Source organism: Bombus flavifrons, chromosome 9 (assembly GCF_040668555.2).
Source record: "Bombus flavifrons isolate JBK064 chromosome 9, iyBomFlav1_principal, whole genome shotgun sequence".
NCBI lineage: Eukaryota > Metazoa > Arthropoda > Insecta > Hymenoptera > Apidae > Bombus > Bombus flavifrons.
Genome location: NC_138450.1, coordinates 8,135,185 through 8,148,680, shown reverse-complemented (window position 1 = coordinate 8,148,680; position 13,496 = coordinate 8,135,185). Strand labels below are relative to the sequence as shown.

Here is a 13,496-nt window from a genome sequence, read left to right as displayed (position 1 = left end):
TATTCTAATTTTGTATCTCCTATCATTTATCTGTTTAAATATTCATTAAATACATGAAATAACAACTTATTAGTAAATAATATACATTCATGCACATTAATTTTCTATTACATACATTAATGAAACTGATATTTTTGCTGTCTTGTAATGAGCTTTAAGTACATTGTTGTTTATTACATTTATTTGCATAATCAAAAAATTCATATAAGCAACGTCTTAGTAGAATATGCTTCTTTTGTTTAACAATGATTTAAAATTTAAATAATACCAGATGTCTGCACAGAACAAGATTTATACACACATTGTATAAAGGAATTGAAAAATTGGTAAATTTTTGACATGTAAATAATGGAATGTTATACATATTTCTATTTTTTCTATGTAATCTATAATGTCAGAACAGCCATTACATACAGATATTAACAAATACCAAAGAGGTTGTCAAATCTTTTTTATATACAGATTAATGTATATCTTCTGGATTAAACATTCCCTGTAAAGTAAAATTAGAATATCTAATTAATTGGTAAATTTAAAGTAGGTATGATAAGTGGTTTATATGGATATTGTTTTTAACATAAAACAAAATTTTTGTAATAAAATACTATTTATAGATCAATTTATTGATCTATAGTTAGACTATTTATAGAATAAAATACTATTTATAGATAATCAAATATATAATTACAAAGTTATAGCAAATTGATAGTTTCTCTTTAAATAAGTTTACTTTATGTATAATGTTAAAATACATATATTTTTTCATAATATTAATATAAAAATAAAATATTACAATCATTATCCATAATTATATACAGTGTATGAAGAATTGATAAAAAATATATAAATGTGATGATTATTTTTATACTAATAATTACAAATACTACAATCTTACCTTAGCACGCCTTAAAATAGAATCCTTACTGGCATCATATGGATGGTCTTTACTTGGAATTTCTAATACTGAAGGTATGGGTTGTGTGTGGCTATCGATTACGTGACGAATCATTTCAGCAACCTTAAAAATATATTATCAAAGATATATCAATATAATCATATTATTAAATAACAATTTACTAATAAATATGACTTCAGTTGAATATTATATACAACAAAATTTTAATTCTATTAATTACAAAGCATAGATAATCTTATTAATAAATTGTATTTATTAAAACTTTATTTTTCAAAGAATATTTTTTCTTATTTTTTATTTTATATAAAGAATATATAAAAATATTACTCCTATTTATATTATTAAAATACACCATATTTATTTTTTAGAATCTTATTGTTATTTTAAGGATAGATATAATACTTACATTTTGATTGATAAGTATAATATCAATATCATCTCGTTTAATGAAACGTTTAAACGTATCTTCTATGTCACTTACAGCTGTATCTGTAAAGAAATATGTAAATGCTACAGATTTAAGAAACTTTTAAATAATAATAATTCGTTTGATAAACATTTTAATACAAAGTATAGAATATTTGAGTACAATATTTGAATACAAGCACAGAAAAATATAGACTTCCATATTTGATTTTTTTTTATTGAAATTTGGTTACATACATACTTTTATCTACGACCATAAAATTGGGTTGTCGATGTTTATTAATTTCACCAACCCCGCCCAAAAGAAATCCAACACAAGTATCCTAAAAATGAAACTTTTATATATATACTTTGGATATGAAATAAACTTAAATATACATTTCAATTACCTCGTCTCCGATCACAGCAAGAAGTTTCCCTTTTCCCGCTGAATGTAAAGCCATTATTAACGATAAATGAAGAATAACAGAGCAAATTTAAAAGAATAATTGTTAATTTAACAAATCTTGACGATACATCAGCTGACAAGTCACACCTACGTTCTTAAGCTATGTACTAGAATATCACGTGTCAAACTTGTCCAATCGAAATAGTACAGTAAATGGAAGGGAGGGAGGAAATAAGTACTGATCAACTTTAAAAACAGCAAATTCTGAAATAGGCTGGCATTTGGCATACTATATACCTACATATGTACGTACCAGTGTAGCCAGATATCCATCATTCCTTTATGTCTTTCCTACGTTATCGATCGAAAAAGGATGTAAATGTAATACACGATAGTAGATAGTATGCACTGGAAGATAATTTCTAAACGTGCAAACTGTATAAGATACTGTTTTACATATATCAAACCTTTCTACTTATCAAGCTAAGTTTTCAGTAAAATGGTTCTTTTTACCATTTTATTCACTAGCGTACGAGGATAAAAACACATAAATTTATTAAAATGAAATTAGAAGAATATATTGATAAAAAATTCAACCGAAACATATGACAACTTTAGTTAGATAGTTTCTCTATGCGCGCAACGCGTAATGTCTAGGGTTATGTTTCTGTATGTGTTAGAGCACACATTAGTGCTATGTGTATTTGATACTAATTATATATGTAAATTGAAAGACGGGAAATTGTATTAAATTGTATAGTTTTATGCATTGTTTTTCGTTGTATTAAATATGTAGAAGTACGAAAACAAGTTATCATTAAAAACATTTCTACAAAACTCGATATACGATTCCACGATTATTATTACTAATTATGTTATTTAGGTTATTATGTTATGGAACTTATAAAGTCGTTAAATAGTTGTGTATTTTCGTTATTGAACACAACGATAAATATGCAAACTCATAATATATATATCAGTTTGTGTTAAATGTAAAAAGGAGTGTGCTGGCTAATTATCGTTTGCTGTTAATAAAATCTCTAACTTGTAAGTCATGATTATTAGAATGAGCATAACCCTAAGTAAATATCTGTATTGATAATTTAGACGTGTTTTCTTATGCATGAAATGACTTCTATAATATTTAATCCTTAATTAAGTAGCATAAATATATTTCTTAATATGTATTTTCAATATTGTATTTTAGGAATTACATTTTCTTAACATATGTACTTGTTAGCTGAGATAGTATAATTACCAGTTAATATACAAAACGGTAAAAAAAAATGTCATTTGTGAATGATGTTAATATCTACAAAAAAATGGTTTCTCAAGAGATCATACAAAAATCATGTACTATAAATGAAACTTCAGCAGAATTTATGGTTCTACCCAAATGTGAACACTCGGAAGAAACATTGGTAATAAAATAATTAATATTTCAACAAATATATATCTTATATTATTACATATTCTTTGTCTATTTTATACTTTGCATATTTTTATATACTTTTCTACGTACTACATCTTATATATATATATATCTTATATATTTTCAATTTATTTTATTATTAATTATCAATATTATGTATAGATTGTTGGTGAGGAAATAATTGTAGATGAAAACATAGATATTAATCAAATGTCAGAGGAAGTAATTTGTAAACAGAAAGATACTTCTGAATATTTTGAAGAAAGTATGAATACAACAATGTCTGTTGAATATGCGGAAGATGCTATATCATTATCTGGAGAAAATACACCTAGACAAAAGTGGCTTTCAAATGATGTCAATAAGGAAGAATTGTTGGTAAATATTAAATGTTTAAAATTTTATGATAAAAGATCAGAATACATTGAAGTGATAAAAGCAAAATAATGAAATTGGTAAATTCTTCTTTTATTTTAGTATGTTTTGTTAATTAATACGATGTGATAGCTTTCAGAATCAGAGGAAAGTGAAGCAGAAACATATAATAAAGTAATAATTGATGATCAAGATGGAGATGAAGAAACAATAGCCACATTTGTAACTGCCGCTGGTCAACAATTAGCATTATATGCGGTTGAAGATTCAGATGAAATTTTTGCTGTAGCAGTTTATGATGAATCTGGTGAACCACCAACAAATTTTCAATTTCTCATGAAGTATGTATATTTATGCATATATTACATATCAGATACAGTTAATAACAGACGTAATTCAATAATTACATGTGAAAATAATAAAATGATCATATTTACAGATCAGATGTTGAAAGATTAATAGGAGAAGGCGCAGTTAGAACTGTTAAAAAACCAACACAGATAAAAAGACAATTATTGACTACTGAGTCACCAATATTTTTTCCTAAAAGTGAACCAATAAATGATATGTCAATGGATAATGAAAATAAAATCATGTCAAATGAAAATGAAAGGATACAAGAAAAAGAATATATATTGGAAGAAAATTCAAATTTAATGAAACATTCTAATTTAAATTTAGGTACAAAACGAGTTTCTAACATTATATATGCAACAGATGAAAAACAACCAGATGTAACATATTTAATGATGGATGATTGTTCTGCAAATATGGGTATGTATCTAAAACTGGTAATTATTAAATAATATCTTGATATAATGAAATTTCAGATATTATAAAAATATCTAAATTTTTAACAGATAATTCTGAAGAATATCAGGAAGATGATAAAAGTGATAGTGAACTTGTAGAACAATCAACTGTGCAATACATCTTATTCGAAGGTGATCAATCTGATTCTGAACTAACATTCGATGAAATTCACAAAACTCTTCAAAATTTGAAAGCAAATGCAGCAAAAAAGCAAATGAATAAAAAGATCATTAACAGAGATCAAAATAACTTTGGAAATCTCAAAGAAACGGAATATGAAACTTCAGTGTACCAAAATTCTAATGTGTCTAATAAGATGTCTAATAGTTTAACAAAGAGAAAATTCAATCTGTTAGATAGTCAACAGGAATTATTGGAGACATTAGCAAATTCATCAGCAGATTTAATGCCAAGTAGTACAAATTTAGATATATCGAATGGTTCAATTGAATATACATCACCCGAGTCGTCACAAATACAGTACAAAACTAAGCGATCCCGGAAACAACAATTAATTTCTGTAAATCGCGAAGATTCTGAAATTATTATACAACCGGCATCTCTTGTAACTGAAGAAGACAATAATGTTAGAAAAAGAGTAAGACGAAATAAAAGAGTAGCTCATTCTAGATATCGTCAAAGAAATACCGACTCGAAAAGAATGAAAAAGGTCAAGCGAAAAGAAGTTGAAATTATTGAAATTGATATTGATGAAGAAGAAAGTATCCTGCAGTCAGAACGGGATGTTGTTGAAATAACTATAGATGATAGTAAAGATAAATATTCTAGCGATAAAGAAAATGAAATTATAATGGTTGGAGATTCCGATGACGAATCTCAACAATCCAATTCAAAAGCAATTTTATTACAATGTCAACATTGTTTAAGAAATTTTAGACAACAAAGAGCTCTAGAAACTCATTTGCGAGTTTGTTCGAAATCACCCTCTAATACAATACGGTTTAATGAACAGAAATTGAAACATGTAAATGGAACGACTGAAGATACTGTTAAAAAACAATACGCTTGTAAAATATGTCAACAAAAATTCGATGTAGTGGTAGCATTAGCCCGTCATGTACGTTCAGAACATTCTCAAAGAAAAAAACGTAGATTTAGTAAACTATCAGTCGAACGACCATCCATAGAAATTAAAGAAAAGAAGGAACACATTGAGCCAAAAAAACAGACTATAATTAAAAAGATTAAAAGGAAAAGAAATCAAAGACCAAAATGCACCTGGGAGGTAAAAAAATTAAGTTGTTCTGATTGTGGAAGGTGGTTTCCCAGTGCTGCTTTATTAAGAGCACATTGTTTACAACATGGAACAAAAAAATCTGGTATGTTATTTTTAATAATTGTTTTATTGATATATGTATAATAATTCATTATGAGAACATTAAATAACTGAAAAATATTTATTACAGAACAACAAATACGCAGATGTCAGATATGTAAGAAATTAATTAGATCTAGATTACTTTTTGTACAACATTTGAAGAAACATAGAAATTTACAAAAAAATATAAAATCTGTACCAAATATTCAAAAGAAGTTACACACAACTAGGTCAGTGACAAGTAAAATTACTGCACTCAGAAAACGGGGACGTTCACGAAAACTTTGATCTCTTCAAATATCAACACATGAAATTTGTAGAAATTGGTGATATATGACAGATACTGTTGCTATTTCTTCTAATGTGAAATATGTATAATAATATGTTCATACTTCCAATAAAAATTGGAAATATTTATATGTTCATTAAAGAAATATCTTACAATTACATTAGATACCTAGTTAAATGTATATATCATTTAGATATACCATGTATATTATGTATAATTTAACTATATACTATAACATTTGCAGCTTAACTTTTACATTGACTAAAAGATTGATTTTACCCAGTTTTTTTGATCACGCAACTCTTTAAGAAACATCAAGTGCCGAAAATTAATTAAATTTAAGCAAAATGTGAAAACATATATTACTATATGAATAAAATGCTTAAACTAAATTACATAGGTCAGTTTTTCTTCACAAATTTAACTAAGGATGATTTATCATATTTAAACAATATTATTGATTACTGTAAATAAAATGACTGTATTGAAAGTATATATATTCAATTTTATTTGGATCATAGACTCGAATAGAGTAAACATGTTTATGCATTTTTTTAACCTTAAGAAAAGCAGAATACCAAAGTTTGAGTATTTACTTTGATTACAGATGAATGAAACGCATGAGATTTTCTTATAAAATTAATGTCATAAAGTAATATACATATAAATGTTCATATACACTACTACCCGTTTAATGTACGTTGGTTGGGTTCACGTGGCGAATATTATCTAGAAAGGTGTATCCCAGAAATTGCTTTTTTCAGCACGTTCAGCTCAGTTTGCATTAGGAGCGAGAGTGAGACATATTTACGGCAAATGAACATACTCGCTTTGGAGAAGCAGTCCTAAGAATTGATGAAGGTGATTACAAGAACATTAATCGAGGTAAAAGCATGAATATAAGAATATGTCCAAAATATGGCAAAAAAAGCGAACATTAAGTAGGAATTATTATAATACAAAGATCACCGATGAGTATGGGAGGAATTTAGCCAAAAATACGCTTCACAAATTATCACCTCTAGTGATCAAACGATCGAACTATATGCACAGTTCTTCCTACGATGTTTTTGACGGGAGAAATGTGCGTATACATAGCAAGAGGGGAAAATGTATGTTAGTATCGGATCGTACGGAACTGACCAAAAATACGCTCTATTGCAAACTCTTATCACCGATGAATCAATGCTCTTGTAGGTTTTGATCGTCATTTTCAATTTTCGTATGAGAGGAATTGTTTTAGATCTATCGATCAATTAACGGAATGAAATTATTATAAAATTACGCAATTACACAAATTGTTATACAGAAAATTATGAACTCATTGTAGAATTATACAATTCTTATAAACTTACAGATTGAATTGAATAAAATAATTTTATTTTGCAAATGAATAAAATCCTCAAATCCTTTCCAATAAGTTTTCAAAAGTTTAAAGAACAAGTTATAAAAAACGACGAAAGAGTTTGAGAAAATTGGTAAGTTTTGATAAATATTAAGAGAATAAAACAACATAAGAGGTATTTCGAATCTTTTCAAATTCTTGAAAACAGGTCATTTTCTGAGGACATATGAGAATAAAAAATTTATCGGCTAAAATAGCGATTTTGTATCAGGAGAACATGGTAATAGGAAATGGTACAATTCGAAAATAACATTATATTCCAGAAATTTTTCAGATTATATTTTTGGGTTCTTGAAAAAATATTTCGTCAAAATCTCGATTTTATAACTGGAGAATATAATATTATAAGAGGTAGCACTATTTCAATAATACTTGAAATTTGATATCACATCTCGGAATTTTCGAAAACTATTTCGCGGTCGTTTGTTATACTATTCCTCTTAAAATTCCACGCGTTCTTAAATATTTCCCGATTGCATTTTTTGATTTTTTGTTTTTATGGAATTGGAGAGTGACAAGAACAAACAATAAGATTGTAAAATGCTGTTAAACTACGGTCTGATTTATTGAAATTATTTCTAAATACATTCATATAATTATCTTACAACAAATAATCTCATTTTTTTATTGTACTGTATAATCATTTCTAATAATCGTTGTTGCCAATTGCTGCTGTCTGCTTGTAGTATCCTTATTGTTATTTCTACAATACAAAGGAAAGGAATTTATTTCTAATATTTCATTAACTTTTCAAGTAATTTTTATATTTTTTTACCCTTATCCTTCGCCGATCGTCAATACGAATTTCCCTTCTTATCGTACATATGCACATTTCTTCCACCCAGAGCATCGGAAAAGAAATGTGCATATAGTTCGGACACTGACCGCTAGAGGCCCTTATCCTTAGTTCACATTGTTTGATTGACATTGTTAATATTACATTAGCGATCTCCCTTTTCACTTCTGCTGTAATGACATAGATTTTATCACAAGTATAACGATTTTTAAACAAATAAAAATATCGGGTATATTTTATAAAATATACAAAAATTATTGAATAATACTTTTTGAAGTGAATATGACCAGCTAGCCTCTTATAAATATTTTTACAATAGAGTAAAAAATACAAGATACTTCTTGAATATTGTTTTATTTGTTTACCGTCTGTATGTTATAGAATTTTTTTATTTCCTCAGAAATGGGAACCGGAGCTCCTGACATTAAATCTCGACCTGTAGTAGTTTTTGGAAATGCTATCACGTTTTTTATATTTTTTGTGTTACAGAGCAAACACATTAAACGGTCCAATCCTAAAAATCCAATTTATTTGTTATGATACTCCATTGTCGGATATAGTTAATATTTGAACTAAAAATAAAATACCTATAGCAATTCCACCATGAGGTGGAGCACCAGATTCTAAAGCATCGAGTACATGCATTAAGTGTGTTTCATCTATATTTAGCATCTTAAATAGTTGTTTTTGTAATTTTGAGTCATGGATTCGTATCGATCCTCCTGCGATCTCGAAACCATTCATAACCAAATCATAATGCAATCCTCTAACCTATAAAAGTATTTCACTTATTAAAATACTATTAAGCTTATTAATTAATTAACATGGGTACCTTCAGTGGATTGTTCATAAGATATTGCATATCATCTGGATGAGGTTGCGTGAATGGATGATGCATAGTTTCTAATGAATTTGTTTCAGTATTAAATGAAAATAAAGGGAAATCAGTGATCCATAATAATTCATTCCTACTAGTACAGATTTCTTGACCTTTACTTTCTAAGAACTTTGCAAATTCAAGACGTACTTTTCCTAATAGTGATTGCTGTAATTTTAAGTTTGATATTAATATATATAACTGCTTGATGTTAATGTATCATTAATAAATGTAAAAAATATAATTAACAGATTAATATTTACCGTGTTTACTTTTTCTCCACAAGCTAAAAAAAGTAGATCTCCTTCTTTTAAATTTAGCTTTTGTTGTACATTTCCATCAATAATATTTGTTATTACTGGCGACTTGTTAGGTATCTTTGTTTGTATTAATTTCACAGAAGGGAAATAAGTACATTGTAGTTCAGATATAGTATCTTTGATAGATTTTGTAAGAAAATCCTAGGGTATACAAAATATGTTATAAATATAAAAATACCAAAAATCAAGGAAAATATAAATAACTTGTAAACATACATGTTTTTGGGAAAAAACTAGAGCATAAACTTCACGGTGTTCATTTTGTTCCATTTTTAAACTTTGTTCTAATACTGAATGATCAATTAATTCTGTCAGTCTACAAAGCTGAAATATTAATACTATTTTCAAAATTATTCTTCGAATTTGAATTAGAAGCATATTTAAATCTTACTTGTTGTGGTATTCGTAAATCTGGTTTGTCTGTACCATATAATTCCATTGCATCCTCATATTTCATGTGTTTAAAAGGAATAGTTAATTCTCCTGATTCTTGAGGCCAAGAATATGCTAATAAGTTTTCAATTAACATCATTATTCCTTCACAATCAACGAATGACATTTCAATATCCAGCTGTGTAATAACATATCTATGAGTACTAAATAATTTTATACCAAAAATAATATAATTAAATATATATATAAAAATATATCAAAAATTATACCTGTGTAAATTCTGGTTGTCTATCATGTCTAGGCTTTTCATTCCTGTAACATCTCGCAACTTGAAAATATCTATCAAAGCCACCAACCATTAATAATTGTTTAAATTGTTGGGGACTCTGTACTAATGAATAAAATTGATCCAAGAGTTTTGTTGGAACTATAAATTCATGTGCTCCCTATGTTAAAAAAAAGAAGGTTTAAATATCTTGGCCATAATGTTTTTAGTACCATTCTGATATACATACTTCAGGAGTATTTTTAAATAATGTTGGAGTTTCAATATCAACAAAATTACATTCTTTAATTAGGTATTCTCTCATCTTCATTATCACTTCTGAACGTAATCTTAAATTCTTTTGTAATTCAGGATATCTTAATGATATGTATCTATACTTCATTTGTAAGTTTTCATTTGCCTTATTATAGTCTCTAATAATAAATGGAATATTTAAATTTGCCACGTTTAAAACTTTCAAGGATTTTACTTCTACTTCAATATCTCCAGTTCCCATGCACTTATTCTCTTGACCCTCTGGTCTTTTTAATACTCTACCTTCTATGCTCAATATACTTTCAAAGGTCAAATTCCTAGCCATTTCTCGTAAGTCCTTTCTCTAACATAACAGATAGTTTATTTTTAATATCAATATATATATCAATATATAATATATATATATATATATATATATATATATATATATACATATAGTATACTTTATTGGAATTTATATCCTTTAACTCACATGTTCAGGTATAATGAATTGAGTAGAACCATAAGAATCTCTCAATATCAAAAATTTGTCAATTCTTAAAAATTCTAACCACCCACATAATTGAACATTCTCTCCTACATTTTGTAGTCTTAATTCACCACATGTATGAGATCTTGAAACAAATTTATTAACTGGTTGCACATTTTCTTTTATTCTTTGTTGTTTACCAGCTAAATTATGTGTATAATTTATACACATTAAAGAATGTTTTGTTATAAGCTAAAAAATTTTATATTAAAATATTTATAAATATTTTCATTTTTATATAAATTAAAATATATTCTATGAACTTAATAAACATCTGCACTTACTTTTTGATGACATAGGCGATTCATAGATAAAAAGTTAAAAAATGGCATTTTTGATACGATACAATTACGAAACATTTTTATAATGAACAAAAATATGCGGTTTATAAATATATATTGTAATGAAAAATATTTTTTTTCTAAACTTTTTTTACGTTATTTTTATTGTTACATATCCATATAAATATTAGTTTTTGTTGTTTTATATTTGAAAATTAATTATTGAATATATATAGTTTTCATAAAAATACTATGTCTTTTGCGTCTATCAGAAGAAAGTTCACGAGACAAGAGGAGCATATAGTAAAATAGCCTACGAAATATATGAAACATAGAGTTAAAGATTTAAAGAAAGCATCTGCTAGATCACAGCGTTCTATGGCTAGTGACAATAGCGTAACAAATACCGAGTTAGTGAGTAGCGAACGACCGATTTGTAAAGGCTACCTTACGACTTACGACATTAAATCTTTACATCCTACACCTATATGACTGTGTTTTTGATAGACTCAATACAATTACTTATTTATACATACATATAAAATAAACACACTTGTTTCACACCTACAATCAAATAAAATCATACAGCAATGTGCGACGATGAGCAAAAGAGGAAAGTATCTACTTATTCGTAGGATAGGTTAAAAAGAATAGGTAGTAGGAAGTCTAGTAGAAAGAAAGCTGAGGGACTAATTTGAAAGATATAATTATAAAAGTTCACAAATTAATAGCCTTAATTAGTTTCTTTTACTAATAAAAATTTGTTCGATCTATGGATACGTGGCGACCTCCAGCGTGATCAGAAGTAACCAATTAGACTTGCACTTTTTATCTAGCCATCTTTCCCTAAAAACATTGTTTTCATCATCAATCAGTGTTTGGATATATTAAGACAATTACAATACATTAAAGTCTGTACTTACGTTTTCAAGCAATATTTTAATTAAATATAAAAATGAATAATCCTAAGGAAAGAAAAGCTACAGCAGCAAAAACTATAAAGCAAAAGAATAATGAAAGTAAAGCAACAAGTAGCAAGATGACAACAGTAAACCAACAAAAAGCGAAATCAAATAAACTGTGGACTAATAATGATAAAAAAATATTGTTAGAAGGTTTAAAAAAATATGGGGCCGAAAATATTGAAGCTATATCGAAAATGTTGCCAAACATGTCTTTTGAAGATATTAGATGGAAAATAGCTGAATATTCTGAAATGGCAGAATATTTATATGAACATGAACTAATAAACAACTGGATGAATTGTGGAATGTTTGAACCTGGGGATAGTCTCATCCCAGAAGCATTATTATTTATATATTTATTTGAAAACCATCCATCTCCTTCAGAAGCAGAAGGTTTTGATTTCAGGTATATATGAATAGTTTTATTTATTGATAATAAGTTATTGACTACTTTATAACAGTTTATATATAATACTAATAAACTCTGTTTATTGATAATTGTATGTAATTATTGTAGAGCAATATATAATTTTCTTTATCGCTCAAGCCTGGGACCAGTATCATACTTTGATCTATCACCAAAAGATAGAGATTTACTGTGTATTTTGCTATCAAGACTAGAACGCAAGATATGGCCAAAATGTGAGAAAGATATCTGGGAATATGTTGGTAATACTTACAATAAAAGACATATTAAAAAAGTATATCCAGGAAAAAGGGTCCCAAGTCAACTTTTATAATATCATAGTTATAGTTTTTTTATACATTCATGTGTAATGATAATATTTAATAAATATTAATAATGTGGAGGTGCTTAAAGTTTGGATACATTTTATGCTGTGATAGAAAAAAATTTTCTTTATTTATATATAACATAAACAAGTACAAATTTTTATCCAATAGAGTAAATTGATTTATTTTATGTGACAGAAATCTATTGTCTTAAAAATGTATTAAAGATTACCTCATGTAAGTTATATATATAGAATAAAATAAATGTTTATTTTAAGAGATGTTATTTTGTATTGTAAATAATTATAACCCAATGTAATAATATACATTCGTCTAATACATATCATAATATAAAATGATTGTTTTGTATCTTTTTGAAGAGAAGTTCTTTGTAATATATCTTCTCCATCTATTTTTAGCTCAATGAATGTATAAATTACATAAGAATGATGATATAGTACATTAAACAATATCATATATATTATTTGTGAAAAATATAAATGCATAATAAATGAAAATCGAATAAAGTGAACAACACACAGTACCAACATATCTTTGCACCTTAATATGCATTAATCATAAAGCAAAGTTTGAAGTACATTAACTTGCAATATGTGATATTTATTTACGCTTTCTAAAGCGTACAATGTATACACGCTTGCACGTATACACTAATCGT

The 13,496-nt window shown here is 26.9% G+C and overlaps 4 protein-coding genes across 8 annotated transcripts; 2 read left to right on the top strand and 2 right to left on the bottom strand.

Annotated features, from left to right (window-relative positions):
- Window positions 1–163: 163 nt before the first annotated feature.
- Window positions 164–1,939, bottom strand: Vha14-1 (V-type proton ATPase subunit Vha14-1). Its single transcript, XM_069121092.1, has 5 exons — window positions 1,732–1,939; window positions 1,584–1,665; window positions 1,323–1,405; window positions 896–1,018; window positions 164–493 (listed from the first exon to the last, which is right to left on the bottom strand). Exons 1-5 carry the CDS (start codon window positions 1,783–1,785, stop codon window positions 464–466), a joined length of 372 nt encoding a protein of 123 aa, XP_068977193.1. The 5' UTR covers window positions 1,786–1,939; the 3' UTR covers window positions 164–463.
- Window positions 1,940–2,196: 257 nt separating this feature from the next.
- Window positions 2,197–6,360, top strand: LOC138183727 (DNA ligase 1). Its single transcript, XM_069121080.1, has 7 exons — window positions 2,197–2,777; window positions 2,938–3,151; window positions 3,325–3,540; window positions 3,670–3,878; window positions 3,977–4,311; window positions 4,398–5,690; window positions 5,778–6,360. The coding sequence occupies exons 2-7, from the start codon at window positions 3,017–3,019 to the stop codon at window positions 5,975–5,977; spliced, it is 2,388 nt and encodes a 795-aa protein (XP_068977181.1). The 5' UTR covers window positions 2,197–2,777; window positions 2,938–3,016; the 3' UTR covers window positions 5,978–6,360.
- A 1,571-nt stretch (window positions 6,361–7,931) lies between these two features.
- Window positions 7,932–11,821, bottom strand: AspRS-m (aspartyl-tRNA synthetase, mitochondrial). Of its 5 annotated transcripts, none has more exons than XM_069121083.1 (12): window positions 11,124–11,821; window positions 10,783–11,031; window positions 10,285–10,653; window positions 10,039–10,215; window positions 9,768–9,947; window positions 9,593–9,700; window positions 9,320–9,517; window positions 9,012–9,224; window positions 8,767–8,950; window positions 8,448–8,693; window positions 8,159–8,346; window positions 7,932–8,086 (listed from the first exon to the last, which is right to left on the bottom strand). In XM_069121083.1, exons 1-10 carry the CDS (start codon window positions 11,196–11,198, stop codon window positions 8,533–8,535), a joined length of 1,914 nt encoding a protein of 637 aa, XP_068977184.1. In that variant the 5' UTR covers window positions 11,199–11,821; the 3' UTR covers window positions 7,932–8,086; window positions 8,159–8,346; window positions 8,448–8,532. The 5 variants fall into 5 exon arrangements, with proteins under 5 accessions (XP_068977184.1, XP_068977182.1, XP_068977186.1 ...); XM_069121081.1 differs by having other exon boundaries at window positions 7,933–8,086; window positions 8,159–8,349; XM_069121085.1 differs by having other exon boundaries at window positions 7,933–8,086; window positions 8,159–8,349; window positions 8,545–8,693.
- Window positions 11,822–13,098, top strand: LOC138183730 (uncharacterized). Its single transcript, XM_069121091.1, has 2 exons — window positions 11,822–12,491; window positions 12,603–13,098. The coding sequence occupies exons 1-2, from the start codon at window positions 12,076–12,078 to the stop codon at window positions 12,823–12,825; spliced, it is 639 nt and encodes a 212-aa protein (XP_068977192.1). The 5' UTR covers window positions 11,822–12,075; the 3' UTR covers window positions 12,826–13,098.
- Window positions 13,099–13,496: the final 398 nt, after the last annotated feature.